General features: G+C 34.8%; 1 protein-coding gene across 8 annotated transcripts in view; it reads right to left on the bottom strand.

The window, feature by feature from the left end:
- Positions 1 to 19,608, bottom strand: part of LOC149808515 (mitogen-activated protein kinase kinase kinase kinase 5-like) — a 213,566-nt gene that overhangs the window by 15,621 nt on the left and 178,337 nt on the right. For 6 of the 8 annotated variants that reach the window (XM_089978310.1, XM_089978335.1, XM_089978318.1 and 3 more), the window contains one exon: positions 2,403 to 2,450. The exons of the other annotated variants lie outside the window; for them this stretch is intronic. In XM_089978310.1, coding sequence (XP_089834436.1) covers positions 2,403 to 2,450 — 48 coding nt within the window. The remainder of the gene's footprint in view (positions 1 to 2,402; positions 2,451 to 19,608) is intronic. 8 annotated transcript variants of the gene reach the window in all.

The raw sequence follows: 19,608 nt of genomic DNA, 5'->3' as shown, positions 1-19,608 counted from the left end.
CACACATGAAATGCATTTAAGGAAGGATGGCAGTAAAAATAAAATTGGAAATGTTGCACCTAGAATCCAGAGAGTTAGTGTCGCCCTGTCCATTTCAATCTGGAATGCAATTTTTTTCAAAAGATCAAATAATTGTTAGCATTAGACCTAACAATGCTGAAATCATTTGGGCACACAGGGGACAACACTCTTTTGGGGATAAGGGGGTAAAAACTGCAGGAAATTTGCAAATACTGGGCATAAGGTGCAAAACTCTTATGGTAAAAATAGTGACATGGTCTGTGAAAAGACTAAAGTTTTTCCTGTTTATTTTTGTGATAAATACAATGAATATAGAGTTGGCATCTTAGGTACAAACTTATTATGCAAGGTTATTACAGCTGGATCCTAATCACCACAGTTTGAACTTTCATCAGAATATTTCAAAAGGCCCTACCACATTAGAAAAAAATACTGTATATACATGTACTTGCATGTAAATCAAATCAAAGCTGCAAACTGTACATACCCAGATCTGCAAACTGTACAGACACAGATCTGCCAACACACCACACAGATCTGGCTCTATGCAGTTTGAAACAAACAAATTAGACTGATCTGCCAGAGCACTATACAACAGTTTGCAGTTATACCTGACCAGAGTACATATGGTAGGTTTAGCAACAGCAAGCATGGCCCAGAGTCAATGTGGCTTTAAAAAGAAAGTTAACTGTGTACTTCTGTAATATTCCATACAAAAATAAATGCATTAATCATATCAAATGTGCACTCAATTCTACCAAAATTTGTTGTGGTGACTTTCAACATTTTATTCAGCCCCCGCCCCTAATGGAGTGACTTTGAGCAGGCATTAGCTTTTAGAGTTGTGGGCTTGCATAAAACCTTACATCAACACTCTCTGTTGTGTGTCACACTTTTCTGCACAAAAGGCAAAACAAAAAAGGGGGGAGGATGTGGGTAGTGGTCTCTTTAAACATGGATATATCCAGTGCTGGAATAAGGCTTTCCAAGGCCCTAAGTGCTAAAAATATTAAACTGCCCACCCACCCCAACAACAAAATGTGAAATTCAAAACAAAAAATAATAAATATTAAAAACAAAAAAAGTGAGAAAATACCTGTTACCATCATTCCATGTCAAAATACACATACATGCAGATTGAAATGGTCAAATATAAGTCATTCAATTTTTTCATCAACATTTAACTGGAATGTTTTTCTGGTGCCCCCACTGGGATGATGCCATAAGCCCATGCTTAGTGTGCATAATGAGTAATCTGGCACTGGACATATCAGATAACTATGGGATACAGTGAATAAGGCCCATATATTCTAATGAAAGGTCATTCTGGTCAGCTTATACTTCTAATGAAAGGTCATTCTGGTCAGCTTATACTTCTAATGAAAGGTCATTCTGGTCAGCTTATACTTCTAATGAAAGGTCATTCTGGTCAGCTTATACATGTTAAATTTGGTCAGCTTATACATGTTAAATTTGGTGAAAATCACTGAAGGATATATAAATTATGACAGAAAGTTACAACTAACTGTTATTGGATACAGGACAACATATTGCATACTGTACTCCATCTGATAACTTTTATTGGATACAGGACAACATATTGCATACTGTACTCCATCTGATGACTGTTATTGGATACAGGACAACATATTGCATACTGTTGTTGTTGTTGTTGTAGGGTTTAAAGCCATTTTTCAGCATATGATAGGCTATACATGGCGGCCAGTATTAATTGTGGAGGAAGAACCTGGGAAATCCCCGGAAAGAACCACCGACCCTCGAGAAGCTACTGGCAAGCTTTCTCACATAACCACATTGGTCGAATCCGAGACTCAAACTCACGCAGACAGAGGTGAAATGGCAGTGATCCGTAACGGAGAGCGCTTTAGACCACTTGGCCACTCGGGGCCCCTATTGCATACTGTACTCCATCTGATAACTGTTACTGGATACAGGACAACATATTGCATACTGTACTCCATCTGATAACTGTTACTGGATACAGGACAACATATTGCATACTGGACTCCATCTGATAACTGTTACTGGATACAGGACAACTTACTGCATAGGATACAGGACAACATATTGCATACTGTATTCCATCTGATAACTGTTATTGGATACAGGACAACATACTGCATATTGTACTCCATCTGATAATGCAAGTTCATATTGTTCTCATGATCTTTTATTTGGTGGGTATTCTGACATACATGTACTTATTCTGATACAACAATACATCTGTAATTTGCATTAAAATGTCACTTCAAGCATAAGCAAAGTTCAAACTTTATGTTTGTATGAACCTCTTCACAAGGACTGGACTGCCAGGGAGGTCATCTGGTTTAGCAAGAGATATAAATTAATGATTCAAATACCTTTGAAACGGTTCTTTATCAAAATGTGGGGAGGAACATCTGACCATGCTGAAAGGAATGAAGGTTTCTGCTCAAAATTTATTTACTGCTATATCTGTTATTTTTATTATAATGAAGGTAATATGGAAACTGCAAAGAAGAAAACTCTATCCTCTGGGAACACAATAAATGTTAAAAATTGTATCATGTCTTTTTAAGTAAAACTGATAGATATATTGACTTTTGATCTTCCAGAAAAGCTGTAGTAAGCTTCTCTGATCTAAATCAGTGTAAATCTTTGAGATTTATCTTTAGTACCAAAGCCTGGTAAAACCCCTCTTTGTAAACTATTCAAGTTGATTAAACATTGGAAGTGGTCAAAATTATGATCTACACTTTTTCTAGAATTTTTTAGGATGCAGGCAAATTACTCCATGGGGTAGCAAATCAGTTGAGTGGTGCCGAGTATTTGCACAACAGATGCTGGATTTGTTAAACTTTATTGTATTTTGATAATTAATTTGAAATTAACTTCAACACGTACATAATGGAGCAATGCCAATAATCTGAATTTGGGGGAGGATGAACTATGATTTTAAGAATATTTTTCGTTGGAGATTTAACCTTTGAGAGATGTAAAGTACATATATAGTTGATACAAAATCTGCAAAACAGATTGATTTGCATGCAAACATTGTTTGTTTTTTTTTGCTTTCTTAAATGTAGAGTCTAAATTTTGTTATTTTTGTGCAGTAGGTAAACTTGCATGTGGCCTTTGAATCAGTCTGAGTAAATATACAAACTGCCTTTTTAATCATGCCCTTCCTTGACAGGTTTTTAGTACTAGTGCAAATCAAAGCATGTTTCCCATTTGAAGTTAAGATCTAAAGAAAAGTTTGCTTTAGTAGCTATTGAAATAAGTGAGAGAACCACTTCTATACTAGGATCTGTTTGAGACAGCTCTGTGCAGTTTATTTGTATACTGTTCCATTATGTGTGAACAAGGTGGTGAATCAATTGACTTCAAGCTCTGCGGGGTGGTATGTCACACAGGTGAAAAATGCTGCTATTAATTGTGAATTAAAGGTGAAAAAACATGTAGCAGGTGTCATTGAGAAGCAACTTTCACTTTTAACATGTATAAAAGATATGCTGTGTTTGATGACACTGTTTTGCAAATTTCAAAGTTAAGTATGAGCATAACTGAGCAACCTGACTATGCTATGGTATGCAGCAGTTTTTACAAGAAGTATGAGAGTAATTTTAAATTTTACATTTCAACATTATGTGCCATAAATACAAGATGATGCAATTTTGTAGAATCGACCAAGACATTTAAGTGTGACTACATCTGCTAACTTGGCTTTGATTAGAAACAGGTGCTGTCACTAGAGGGTGCTGAAAATGTTAACATTTTCTCAAAATGGCAAACTCATTATACCTGGTACATTTTCCGCTTTTGAATGTAAAACTTTGAGACTGTTACATCTGAATGTATTCATATTTGAAAGGTCAAATGTCCATATTTAGTGTCTATGTCATCTGGGATTTTTCACAACATGTTCATCGGAAATAAATAACAGAATTTTTCAAAATGCAGAAAATGCCTGTTTTGGAAATACTATAGAGTTCCATTTACGAGAATAATGGTAAAATGCATGCCAATATTTGAGTAAAACACCAGAATAATGTCTCTTTTAAAAGTCACTAATGACAGCAAGAACCATAACTCTTCTCAGCACGTGGCTATGTAATAAATCCAAACAATGACCACAGTATGACATAAATTGGATATAAAAAAACACGAAAATTTCATTTTATCAAAAAACAGACATGTATACCAAGAAATCAGATTATACAATTGTAATAATAAATTTATTAAAACATTTTAGTACAATTTTTGTTGTGTAATGTAAGTTAGACAACATATGTTACTGAGAATTCACTGTCATGCCATCTACTAATCTAGGTAGGATTCTTATCTAGAGACTGGTATTCAAATTAAAATTTGGTTAATATGGGCAAATAAGAGGTAAAAGTTGCTCCAATTTGCAGAAAATAGAAGAAATGAAAACAAATATGCCATTCTTAGCAAATATCTATATGAATTTCAGGAAATTAATTTCTAGTGTTTCTCTCTTTATAAAACATAATAATAAACATTCAATGAGAACCAACTCTGTGCCAGTTCCTTCTCTCTTAATGTCCACATTCAAACACTTGCCTACGCTTCATGAACTGTGCAACAATTGCTCAAAATAACAGTCCGTGTTGGGGGGGGGGGGCAATTTTTTTTTCACAGATATCAAAATTTATCGAAAGTAGACTATCAAAACTAAATTTTAAAATGGCAATTTACTAAACTGTGACTTGAGATCAATCTGTAAATGTTCAAGAACAATGGAAGAGTAAATTTTTAAAAATAGATATAATTTTTAAATTGTGCATGCCTACAAAATATGGCATTTCATGCAATAATGCTGGCAGGCAAATACTCTGAACATAGAAAAAGGTCACTATTTTCTTAAAGCTGAATGTTCACAAAACATTTCTAAATAGCCATATGAAAGAAATATTCCAAATTCAGGATGAAATTTCAGGAGGTCAAAAATTTGCAAAACAGCAATTCAAGACCAATATTAAAATGGTGGATTTTGCATATGTTTGAATGCTTCCCATGAATTTATTTCAAAAGATACATAAAGGATGGGTTCATGATGATATAAATGTAATGGTTACATAACGAAAGCTTTATGGTAAATTTTTAAAAAAGTACTGAAGCCATAATAGAAAATCTGATAATTAATAAGTATGCATAACTTTCCAAGAATGGAAAGATTTTGTCCTCTTGTCCTATTCTGCTAGACAAACTGTATTCTTGAGATTTGTTCTTGCTCATAGATTGCTAGCAACATGTTGCAACTTTGACCTGACTTTTTCCATCAAAAATACTAATTTCATCAATATATCTTTGTATGTAGTTATTCAAGCTTTTCTTTAATGCACAATCTGAAAGAATCTTGCAATCAGTTAAGAATTTTTCAGAAATATTGTAGCAAATATTTTTCAATGAATCTGTTGCTGATGTTACTGGATCTGACATAATTCAATGAATTTGTTGCTGATGTTACTGGATCTGACATATTTCAATGAATCTGTTGCAGATTTACTGGATCTGACATATTTCAATGAATCTGTTGCTGATGCTACTGGATCTGACATATTTCAATGAATCTGTTGCTGATGCTACTGGATCTTATATATTTCAATGAATTTGTTGGGGATGCTACTGGATCTGACATATTTCAATGAATCTGTTGCGGATGCTATTGGATCTGACACATTTCAATGAATATGTTGCTGATGTTACTGGATCTGACATATTTCAATGAATCTGTTGCGGATGCTACTGGATCTGACATATTTCAATGAATCTGTTGCTGATGTTACTGGATCTGACATTTTTCAATGAATCTGTTGCTGATGCTACTGGATCTGACATATTTCAATGAATCTGTTGCTGATGCTACTGGATCTGACATATTTCAATGAATCTGTTGCGGATGCTACTGGATCTGACACATTTCAATGAATCTGTTGCTGATGTTACTGGATCTGACATATTTCAATGAATCTGTTGCTGATGTTACTGGATCTGACATATTTCAATGAATCTGTTGCTGATGTTACTGGATCTGACATATTTCAATGAATTTGTTACTACTGGATCTGACATATTTCAATGAATCTGTTGCTGATGCTACTGGATCTGACATATTTCAATGAATCTGTTGCTGATGTCACTGGATCTGACATATTTCAAAGAATCTGTTGCGGATGCTACTGGATCTGACATAATTCAATGAATCTGTTGCTGATGTTACTGGATCTGACATATTTCAATGAATCTGTTGCTGATGCTACTGGATCTGACATATTTCAATGAATCTGTTGCTGATGCTACTGGATCTGACATATTTCAATGAATCTGTTGCAGATGCTACTGGATCTGACATAATTCAATGAATCTGTTGCAGATGTTACTTGGATCTGACATAATTCAATATGTTGCTGATGTTACTGGATCTGACATATTTCAATGAATCTGTTGCTGCTGTTACTGGATCAGACATATTTCAATGAATCTGTTGTGGATGCTACTGGATCTGACATATTTCAATGAATCTGTTGCTGATGTTACTGGATCTGACATATTTCAATGAATATGTTCCTGATGCTACTGGATCTGACATATCTCAATGAATCTGTTGTGGATGCTACTGGATCTGACATATTTCAATGAATCTGTTGCTGATGTTACTGGATCTGACATATTTCAATGAATTTGTTACTACTGGATCTGACATATTTCAATGAATCTGTTGCTGATACTACTGGATCTGACATATTTCAATGAATCTGTTACAGAAGCTACTGGATCTGACATATTTCAATGAATCTGTTGCGGATGCTACTGGATCTGACACATTTCAATGAATCTGTTGCTGATGTTACTGGATCTGACATATTTCAATGAATCTGTTGCTGATGTTACTGGATCTGACATAATTCAATGAATTTGTTGCTACTGGATCTGACATATTTCAATGAATCTGTTGCAGATGCTACTGGATCTGACATATTTCAATGAATCTGTTGCTGATGTTACTGGATCTGACATATTTCAAAGAATCTGTTGCGGATGCTACTGGATCTGACATAATTCAATGAATCTGTTGCTGATGTTACTGGATCTGACATATTTCAATGAATCTGTTGCTGATGTTACTGGATCTGATATATTTCAATGAATTTGTTACTACTGGATGTGACATATTTCAATGGATCTGTTGCAGATGCCACTGGATCTGACATAATGAATTTGTTGCTACTGGATCCGACATATTTCAATGAATCTGTTGCTGATGTTACTGGATCTGACATATTTCAAAGAATCTGTTGCGGATGCTACTGGATCTGACATAATTCAATGAATCTGTTGCTGATGTTACTGGATCTGACATATTTCAATGAATCTGTTGCTGATGTTACTGGATCTGATATATTTCAATGAATTTGTTACTACTGGATGTGACATATTTCAATGGATCTGTTGCAGATGCCACTGGATCTGACATAATGAATTTGTTGCTACTGGATCCGACATATTTCAATGAATCTGTTGCTAATACTACTGGATGTGACACATTTCAATGAATCTGTTGCTGATGTTACTGGATCTGACATTTTTCAATGAATCTGTTGCAGATGCTACTGGATCTGACATATTTCAATGAATCTGTTGCTGATGCTACTGGATCTGACATATTTCAATGAATCTGTTGCTGATGCTACTGGATCTGACATATTTCAATGAATCTGTTGCTGATGTCACTGGATCTGACATATTTCAAAGAATCTGTTGCGGATGCTACTGGATCTGACATAATTCAATGAATCTGTTGCTGATGTTACTGGATCTGACATATTTCAATGAACTTGTTGCTACTGGATCTGACATATTTTAATGAATCTGTTGCTGATGTTACTGGATCTGACATAATTCAATGAATCTGTTGCTGATGCTACTGGATCTGACATATTTCAATGAATCTGTTGCTGATGTTACTGGATCTGATATATTTCAATGAATTTGTTACTACTGGATCTGACATATTTCAATGAATCTGTTGCTGATGCTACTGGATCTGACATATTTCAATGAATCTGTTGCAGAAGCTACTGGATCTGACATATTTCAATGAATCTGTTGCGGATGCTACTGGATCTGACATATTTCAATGAATCTGTTGCACATGCTACTGGATCTGACATATTTCAATGAATCTGTTGCACATCCTACTGGATCTGACAGATTTCAGTCAATCTGTTGCAGATGCTACTGGATCTGACATATTTCAATGAACTGGATCTGACATATTTCAATGAATCTGTTGCTGATGTTACTGGATCTGACATATTTCAATGAATCTGTTGCTGATTTTACTGGATCTGACATATTTCAATGAATATGTTGCTGATGTTACTGGATCTGATATATTTCAATGAATTTGTTACTACTGGATCTGACATAATTCAATGAATCTGTTGCTGATACTACTGGATCTGACATATTTCAATGAATCTGTTGCTGAAGCTACTGGATCTGACATATTTCAATGAATCTGTTGCGGATGCTACTGGATCTGACATATTTCAATGAATCTGTTGCACATGCTACTGGATCTGACATATTTCAATGAATCTGTTGCACATCCTACTGGATCTGACAGATTTCAGTCAATCTGTTGCAGATGCTACTGGATCTGACATATTTCAATGAACTGGATCTGACATATTTCAATGAATCTGTTGCTGATGTTACTGGATCTGACATATTTCAATGAATCTGTTGCTGATTTTACTGGATCTGACATATTTCAATGAATATGTTGCTGATGTTACTGGATCTGATATATTTCAATGAATTTGTTACTACTGGATCTGACATAATTCAATGAATCTGTTGCTGATACTACTGGATCTGACATATTTCAATGAATCTGTTGCAGAAGCTACTGGATCTGAGATATTTCAATGAATCTGTTGCTGATGTTACTGGATCTGACATATTTCAATGAATCTGTTGCAGATGCTACTAAATCTGACATATTTCAATGAATCTGTTGCAGATGCCGCTGGATCTGACATATTTCAATGAATCTGTTGCTGATGTTACTGGATCTGACATATTTCAATGAATCTGTTGCGTATGCTACTGGATCCGACATATTTCAATGAATCTGTTGCTGATGTTACTGGATCTGACATATTTCAATGAATCTGTTGCTGATGTTACTGGATCTGACATATTTCAATGAATCTATTGCTGATGTTACTGGATCTGATATATTTCAATGAATTTGTTGCTACTGGATCTGAGATATTTCAATGAATCTGTTGCGGATGCTACTGGATCTGAGATATTTCAATGAATCTGTTGCTGATGTTACTGGATCTGACATATTTCAATGAATCTGTTGCTGATGTTACTGGATCTGACATATTTCAATGAATCTATTGCTGATGTTACTGGATCTGATATATTTCAATGAATTTGTTACTACTGGATCTGACATATTTCAATGAATCTGTTGCAGATGCTACTGGATCTGACATATTTCAATGAATCTGTTGCAGATGCTACTGGATCGGACATTTTTCAATGAATCTGTTGTGGATGCTACTGGATTTAACATAATTCAATGAATCTGTTGCGGATGCTACTGGAACTGACATTTTCATGATAGCTTGTGAGCCAGAGCAACAGTAACTAAGTGAGCTTATCATTCAAATCGGAACTATCCATTCTCAAACATAGTCGTTACTGGTCCTTAAGTTATGAAACCATTCTCATGCCCAAACTTAATTCTAAATTCTGCCATCTGATTGGTTATTGCTCAGACATTAGTGTAGGAATGAATTTTCAACCTCCAGACCTCACTCCATAGTTGCAAAATGTCAATTTATACTCTGGCACTAGATTCTTTAATTTTGATTGCTGAAAACTTTTATGTGGCTCAAGGTAGAATTTCCATTTTTTTAAGACCTGGCTTAATATTGTTTGCTCTAAATACCATATATACTCGCTTATAAGTCCAAATACAAACTGAACAGACATAGACCTGTCATCATTGCCAGCAGATGTGGGTCTATGCAGTTGGTTAGAAGTAGAACAAAACTGACCTGATCTGGCAGCACATTATGCGATGGCAGATCAGGGTCTATGTTGTTTGCAGTTAGATTCCATTTGTAAGTGAGTACCTATGGTACATGCAAAATCATCATGGACCTTTCAATATGGTTTCTTACTTAGGGGTGGGGGCAGAGTTCAAGTTCAATTTTTGAACTCAAACAATTTCATGATGAAACCTGGCCCCATATTCTGAAAAACTTCTGCAGATCTTCTCCAGTTCAAATATTTGAACCTTCTGCAGATCTTCTCCAGTTCAAATATTTGAACCTTATGTACCTTTAAGTTGCAAGAATACAAGGCTTGTCAACATGAAACTAAGGACCTTGGATGAACTGGTGCTAGAATTTTTTTAAAAATCTGATCTCCTGTAACTTCCTTCATATTAATAAGATCTTGCCACAATACATGTTAATTTTCTACAATATCATGAGTCTCAATGTATGACTTGTCAACTTTGAAGTTTTGAGCCCAAGTAAATTATTTGCTTGGACACATGATTATAACAGCTACCCATGCAATTAAAAAAAAAAGAATACTCATGAATTTTAAAAAAAAATGATATATAAAATACATACCTTTGTGACAATAATATCCAAAGCATTCAAGTTACATTGGCCATATTTTTCAGTGGAAAAATTCTGCTCCCATCAAAACTGACTAAGCATTTTTTTTTAGATTAAGATGTATTTTATTTAATGAGCTTTTAAAAAATTAAAGTCAAATATATTTGATGGCAAATTTGAATAAATGTTTAACATGATTAAAAGTCATTATATGATGGTGCTCTTTCTCAAACTTGTTTGAATAATCCTACCATTTAACACAGCATCATCATATCACTGGATACAGTTATGCCCCCCCCCCCCCCATGAGTGGGGATATATTGGTTTTTTACTGTCTGTCACACTTTGTTGCATGCAAGATAACTAAAAAATGATTGGAAAAAAACCACTATGAAATTTGATATTAGATAATTAGGGTGAGTAACAAGGCCAGGTGAGGTTCTGGTGATGCCTTATTTTTCACATAATTTTTTTTTTTTTAAAACAAACCTTGTAAGCATGCTGAAGCATAAATTTCTATAGGCAGACAAACAGAGTTTGGTACACATATTTGTATTATGTTGATGATCTGATTAGACTCTTGAGGCCACTGTAGTAATATTTTCACTGTATTTGATACACATATTTGTATTAATATGTAGATGACCTGATTAGACTCTGAGACAACTGTAGTAATATTTTCACTGTGTTTGGTACACATATTTGTTTTAATATGTAGATGACCTGATTAGACTCTGAGACCACTGTTGTAATATTTTCACTGTGTTTGGTACACATATCTGTATTAATATGTATTGCAAAAGATACCTAATTACTCTATAGATGACCTGATTAGACTCTGAGACCACTGTAGTAATATTTTCACTGTGTTTGGTACACATATTTGTATTAATATGAAGATGACCTGATTACATGTAAAAGCCATTTTAGCCATTTTTCATTATTTTCTCTATAGATTTTTAAACTTCTCATACAATTTTTTTGGACAAAAGTCTTGTAGGTATGGTTATGCAAAAATGACTGACAAATTAAATTAGTTAGTCTTATCTATATTATTTTGCTCATGCCCTAATTTGATTTTAATGTTTCAACATTTAACTCTACCGATCAGTATCATGTCATGAGAGTTTGTAAAACAAGGCCTATTTTTATGGATAGTTCATTGATTATAACTATTCAGTATAATTGTTTTTGTTTTAGACTAGGTCCATTAAACAACCTTAAGCATAGTTGATTTGATGTCTGAGAGTAACACTGGAATGGCATGTGCTCTAGACTTTACCTTTTCAGACCTTGTATTAATTATGAGATGGACTGCTTTAATTTGCATGTCATCATTTTGCCAGTTTGTTTACACTGTAATACACATGCATGAAACTAACATTCTGGATATCACCCTGATTAATATATAACTGTAGTAATATTGTGTAATACACACACATATATATATATATATATATATATGTGTGTGTGTGTGTGTGTGAAATATCTCAGATCCAGTAGCATCCGCAACAGATTCATTGAAATATCTCAGATCCAGTAGCAACAAATTCATTGAAATATATCAGATCCAGTAACATCAGCAATAGATTCATTGAAATATGTCAGATCCAGTAACATCAGCAACAGATTCATTGAAATATGTCAGATCCAGTAACATCAGCAACAGATTCATTGAAATATGTCGGATCCAGTAGCATACGCAACAGATTCATTGAAATATGTCAGATCCAGTAACATCAGCAACAGATTCATTGAAATATGTCAGATCCAGCGGCATCTGCAACAGATTCATTGAAATATGTCAGATTTAGTAGCATCTGCAACAGATTCATTGAAATATGTCAGATCCAGTAACATCAGCAACAGATTCATTGAAATATCTCAGATCCAGTAGCTTCTGCAACAGATTCATTGAAATATGTCAGATCCAGTAGTATCAGCAACAGATTCATTGAATTATGTCAGATCCAGTAGTAACAAATTCATTGAAATATATCAGATCCAGTAACATCAGCAACATATTCATTGAAATATGTCAGATCCAGTAAAATCAGCAACAGATTCATTGAAATATGTCAGATCCAGTAACATCAGCAACAGATTCATTGAAATATGTCAGATCCAGTTCATTGAAATATGTCAGATCCAGTAGCATCTGCAACAGATTGACTGAAATCTGTCAGATCCAGTAGGATGTGCAACAGATTCATTGAAATATGTCAGATCCAGTAGCATGTGCAACAGATTCATTGAAATATGTCAGATCCAGTAGCATCCGCAACAGATTCATTGAAATATGTCAGATCCAGTAGCTTCAGCAACAGATTCATTGAAATATGTCAGATCCAGTAGTATCAGCAACAGATTCATTGAATTATGTCAGATCCAGTAGTAACAAATTCATTGAAATATATCAGATCCAGTAACATCAGCAACATATTCATTGAAATATGTCAGATCCAGTAAAATCAGCAACAGATTCATTGAAATATGTCAGATCCAGTAACATCAGCAACAGATTCATTGAAATATGTCAGATCCAGTTCATTGAAATATGTCAGATCCAGTAGCATCTGCAACAGATTGACTGAAATCTGTCAGATCCAGTAGGATGTGCAACAGAGTCATTGAAATATGTCAGATCCAGTAGCATGTGCAACAGATTCATTGAAATATGTCAGATCCAGTAGCATCCGCAACAGATTCATTGAAATATGTCAGATCCAGTAGCTTCTGCAACAGATTCATTGAAATATGTCAGATCCAGTAGCATCAGCAACAGATTCATTGAATATATATATATATATATATATATATATATATATATATATATATATATATATATGTGTGTGTGTGTGTGTGTGTGTCAGCAAATGAGTTGGATAAGCAGTGTCCCCCACATCTGTAGTAAAATAACTGATCAATCATCAATTATCTATGTTCAGTCTTTTAATCAGCATAATAAGTTCTTTATATTTAAAGCTTTTGTCATAAAATTACTGTGGATACATATTTCAACTGCACTGTTGAGTCGCAACATAAAGTTCTGTCCATGCTGGACCAAAAGTTATAGAAAGATGAATCCGTACATGTCACACTGGCAGAAATGTCTAATGTGCTGCCAGTGAAAGACTGACAAATATGTGTCATTGCCTAACAACCATCAGTTGGCTTGCGGCCTATTGTCAGTTGTTCACTGGAATCACCAATATCCAAAAATTGGCATTTGTCATAGGTCAAATGTCATCATTCTTCATTAAAATAGACACAAAACCATGTCACACCATTACATGCATCTCACTTTACTACTAATTTTGATAGAAAGCATCTTGAAAATGTTTAATATGATTACTGCTTTTATGTTCATCTGATACACACTTCTACTGGTCAAGGTACATGTTTTCTTGGTCTTTTTCTTGATGTCAAAATGTTGTGGCAATGAAATTGAATGAATCTGGCTTAAGGACAAAAAAACGTGTTTCCTATTGCACTGGTTTTAAAATTTGGGAAGGAAGGAAGGTATTTTTAATTGTGTTTAAACATTACATATAATATAATGTACCAAGTACATGTACTGGGCAAAACCATCTCAGTTTTATGAAAGCGCAAATAAATTTCACGAAATTTTTGTAAGGAAATTGCTGTTAATTTTTTTCTTCTTCTATTTTATTCAAATTTTTTTTATATCCTTGAGGGAAACGAAATTGCTAGGTTAGGCAATGAAGAACATGGATGGTCGGCCAACCAGAAACACATTTTTGGGACCTAAGAATCTGCCATCAAAATACTAATGTAGTACAGAAAGTCACATCAAAATACACATACCGACTTGTAATGTGCTGGCACTTAATATATAACTGCCCTAAGAGAGTGAAACAATAGAGGCTGTGGCTATTAAACCCAGACTGGGTCTACACTCTATGGTAAACCCAGACTGGGTCTATACTCTATGGTAAACCCAGACTGGGTCTACACTCTATGGACCTGATGGTCTGAGTGGATAATCAAACTCTTCCATCTAGACCAATGGCATGCATAGTTATTCAATACCATAGTGGATTACATGATGGGAGGATACACATCACAACCCAGTGGAAAATGACACTTTCAAGTGCAGATGCATTATGCAAACCGATAAGATCAATAGAACAGTCACATATATTATTACCACCCAAGAACTGCTGAGTCATGGCTCAGCTTCACGTGTAACTAATCTCATTATTTATACATATCCATGGAAACCAAACAAAACATGTCTAACCTGTAAAAAAAATTGCTTTATAGTACTACACGCTTTGGATTTGTGACAGATAAATATTTCATATTACCAAAGCCAAAAAAGGTAATATTGCTAATAAAAAAAAGTTTGAAACATTCTGATTCCCTAGTATGGAAAAATCCAACAGCAAACTGCACTGACCAAAATCTGCCATCCCATAATGCACTGGGAACCCTGGGTCTATGCAGTTTGTGATTCATTATTAAATATACTTGAAAATGTGTAAACTGTCAGTTATGACCTTTCTCTTGCTTGAATTTTAGTGCTATTCATCTATGCTTCACTAGTTTTACTCATAAAAGTGACTATTTTTCTTTCAGAAACAACCAACGTTACATCCAACAGTGTTTTATGGAATGCTATATTTTTAAATTATAAATTAATGATTAAATGATAATGCACAGGTTTAATTTGAAACAACACAATATTTAATTAATGGGCTTTTCCATCAAGTGGAGCAGTGAAGTTTTATTTCATCCTTTATTTCATCCTGCCATCAAGCAAGTGATGATGAATGAAAAAAGCTAGTTGATGTAGCTAGTGTTTATTTTTAATTAGGTCTTGGCTTCACAAAAGGCCTTATGTGTGCTGATACACTGCCACACAATACAGATATAGTAAAATAACTTGTGGTTTTAGGGACTGCTGGAATGTCCAGGATAAAAACCTATTGACCAATGCTTCAATTATAAGGTTTGACAATTCCTGGAGATAAGCGTTCACATGTCTATGTCTTGTGCTTTGTGGCTATAGTGCTTAAACAACTGGGTAAACATAATAACCAAACAAAATGCAGGCTATAATTATGGCCACCTTATGACCAAAGTCCTCTTGTCAAGTTGGCAAACAGTCACTGGAGTTCATGTGTAGGTCATATCTGGCAAATACAGCTGTTTCATGATCCCAGACACACACACAGATTATTTATTAAAAGGAATATTTTGAAGGATCTGCTAGCTGCAGACATTCTTTGATGTACTGACTCAGGAAAACCAATGATACAATTTGGTAAAATAAGAGATGAAATGAAGAAAAGATCAGGGTTTGAAATCATATAATTTGGTAAAATAAGAGATGAAATGAAGAAAAGATCAGGGTTTGAAATGAAACAATTTTCTAGCATAGCTACAGAGTCAATTTAATAGTATCAGCAGACAGTAAATGTATAGGCTTCCTGACTGTAAAAAAAAAATGAATGACAGCTTGAACAAATAACTGTGCTATCAACCAATTAATTGTATTATTTTTCATTAGCAGACAATTATAAGAATCCCCAGGTCTAATTTTATTTAAATCATAATTTGAATAACTTCCAGTATGTTATATGCTGTCTTGTAATGGACTGATACACAGGGTTTATTCTAAGATTCATTATAATATACTATCTTGCAATGGACTGATACACAGGGTTTATTCTAGGATTCATTATAGTATACTATCTTGCAATGGACTGATACACAGGGTTTATTCTAGGATTCATTACAGTATGCTGTCTGCAATGGACTGATACACAGGGTTTATTCTAAGATTCATTATAGTATACTATCTTGTAATGGACTGATACACAGGGTTTATTCTAGGATTCATTCTATTATACTATCTTGCAATGGACTGATACACAGGGTTTATTCTAGGATTCATTCTATTATACTACCTTGCAATGGACTGATACACAGGGTTTATTCTAGGATTCATTATATTATACTATCTTGCAATGAAATGATATACTGGGTTTATTCATTCATGACTGCCAGAGTCCAACCAATTTCTCAAATTTATGTCGAACATCAGCTGAGATCATCTTCAAGAACTATCATTATTTCTGTTAAATTCCATCCTATATTTATGTTTCTCCTTTTTGTCAAAAAGGGAGAATCTCCCACCCCCAAATATGTTCAGCTCCAGAACAGACAATGGAAATATCCTTTGGACCAAGCATAGTACTACTAATAGGAATAAAGACATATGTGACATGCAGCATGGAAATTGATCAATACAACTTTATTTACTACAAAGAGAATTTGGTTCTGTCTTGGTGTTCAACAGTACCCTCAATACATAAAAGGTTATTCTGTGAAAAGGTAACTAGAGTAAAGGTTTTTGCTTGGGTAGCCGAAAAAGAAAAATTTACAAATGGTACAGCATTGTTGCCATTCTCACTTGACAATTAATTACTTGCAATCTTCCATATTCCTTTTTGAAAGTACAATGTAATGTAACTTATCACCATCAGAATCATAAAACGATTCAGTTATTTAAAATTTATCATCATTTAGATCCTGTATATCTTTAGGATGGGATTTAACCTTTAGTTATAGAACATTAGATCTATTCTACTCAATCAACCTCCAATGTGTAGAAAGTTGTTGTTGTTGTTGTTGTTGTGGGGTTTAACGCCATTTTTCAGCATGATAGGCTATACATGGCGGCCAGTATTAATGGTGGAGGAAGAACCCGGAAAACCCCGGAAAGAACCACCGACCCACGAGAAGCTACTGGCAAGCTTTCTCACATGCCCACATTGGCTGAATCTTAGACTCGAACCACCGCAGACAGAGGTGAGATGGCAGTGATCCGTAACGAAGAGCGCTTTAGACCACTCGGCCACTCGGGGCCCCCCAATGTGTAGAAAGAACACCATTATAAAGTAATTCATTTTTAACATCTATAATTTGAACATGTTACATGTATCACATAGAAGCAATCATTCATTACTTAATTTTAAGTCTATGTGAATTGACAGAAAGATACCACTTCGTGCTACTATTATGTTGGTAATTGAATGTCGCACGTCTCATGCTTGGCTAACAATAAAATGCATGTTCAAATCATGTATCTAACAAAAAGTAATTACTCCTAGGATGAAATAGAGACAGCAAAACATCATCTTTCAGATAATCTGATCTGAGATCACATCATGTATATACTCCCTTGCACTCTCAACTGAAACTATTATATTACAACCACAGTGCTAAAAAGAAAATAACACATACATATTCTTGTCTGTGCAACATTTCATTATGATGAACAAAAATTTGAAGTAGTCCACACAAATCTCAAACTTCTGTATCATCTTTTTTTTATTTCTGTTGTCTCTGGTAACAAATGCTATTATCAAAACTACTCCATGTACACTTATACTTGTATCTATATATATTTTTTTGTTTGTACATTTTAAATAAATGTACTAGGATCCATTTTATGCTGTTGTATATTTTGTAACTGTTTGGGAGCTAGTGTTGTAAACTATGTTTTCTCAGTTATATTTCTGGTTTTATGTTGCTTGCTACAGTGTTGCATATAGGATCCCAAGGGCAGGGGACACTGTGTCAACCTCCCTCCAAATCTGGGGAACACACAGTATCTAAGATCTTTTTTTGTTGTTCTAGGGTTTAACGCCATTTTTCAGCACAAGATAGGCTGTACATGGCAGCCAGTATAACTGGTGGAGGAAGAACCCTGGAAAACCCAGGGAAGAACCACCAACCCACGAGAAGCTACTGGCAGGCTTTCCCACATACACACGCTAGCCGAGCCTTAGACTCGAACCCACGCAGACAGAGGTGAGATGGCAGTGATCCGGAATGGTGGGCGCTTTAGACCACTCAGCCACTCGGAGCCCCAGTATCTAAGAGGGACAAATGAAAATAACAGTACTTAAGGCACTTATAGTGCTATAAAAATGCGATAATCTTGATTGCTTCACAGTTTTGCCGCCGTCACTTAGTGGTCTGTACTGTATTATCATCTTTTCCTGGAAAACTTATGTTATTGCAATAAAAGATTTATCATGTGCTCCAGTAATTCATTAAAACATTATATACTTAACCTGATATGAGATGCACCACGAAATATTCCGTTCCGGATGTTGCTGTCTCATTTGTACTAGTGGAAACTCATTATAACAGCATTTGTTTTTTCAAGTTACTTTTCTTTCCAAACCAACAAATCATTAATTACATGACAAACTGTAGGGGCCCCCGAGTGGCCTAGTGGTCTAAAACGCTCACCGTTACAGATCACTACCATCTCACCTCTGTCTGTGTGGGTTCGAGTCTCGGGCTCGGCCAATGTGGGTATGTGAGAAAGCTTGCCAGTAGCTTCTCGTGGGTCGGTGGTTCTTTCTGAGGTTTTCCCAGGTTCATCCTCCACCATTTACACTGGCTGCCATGTATAGCCTATCATGTGCTGACAAATGGCATTAAACCCTATAACAACAACAACAAATTGTTTTTTTTTTGCATAAACTGAGTCACTTTCGTCTTATGGGAAATTAAAGTTACTATAAAATTCACAATCACTGTTATCTACTCACTGGACAAGATACGTGTCAGTACAACAATGACCCCCCCTCAAAAATCAATATGATGCAATAATGAAACCCCCCTCAAAATTCAATAAGATGCAACAATGAAATCTCCCTCAAAAATCAATATGATGCAACAAAGTCAAACATAAGCCATCATCTTTTTACAAAAATATAAATCTGTTCTAGATATTCTTATTGTACAGCCATGCATCAAATCTGATCTCAATCCATGCAGTAATTATAAAGTTACAGAAGGGACAAAATTCACTGATAAATGTGACATAATTTGATGGGGCCATAAAAATGTGTCTGCTTCA

This window comes from Sinohyriopsis cumingii, chromosome 1, assembly GCF_028554795.1.
Source record: "Sinohyriopsis cumingii isolate HCF-2022 chromosome 1, ASM2855479v2, whole genome shotgun sequence".
NCBI lineage: Eukaryota > Metazoa > Mollusca > Bivalvia > Unionida > Unionidae > Sinohyriopsis > Sinohyriopsis cumingii.
The sequence above is the reverse complement of the archived record's forward strand: the minus strand, read 5'-3'. Positions and strand labels throughout refer to the sequence as shown.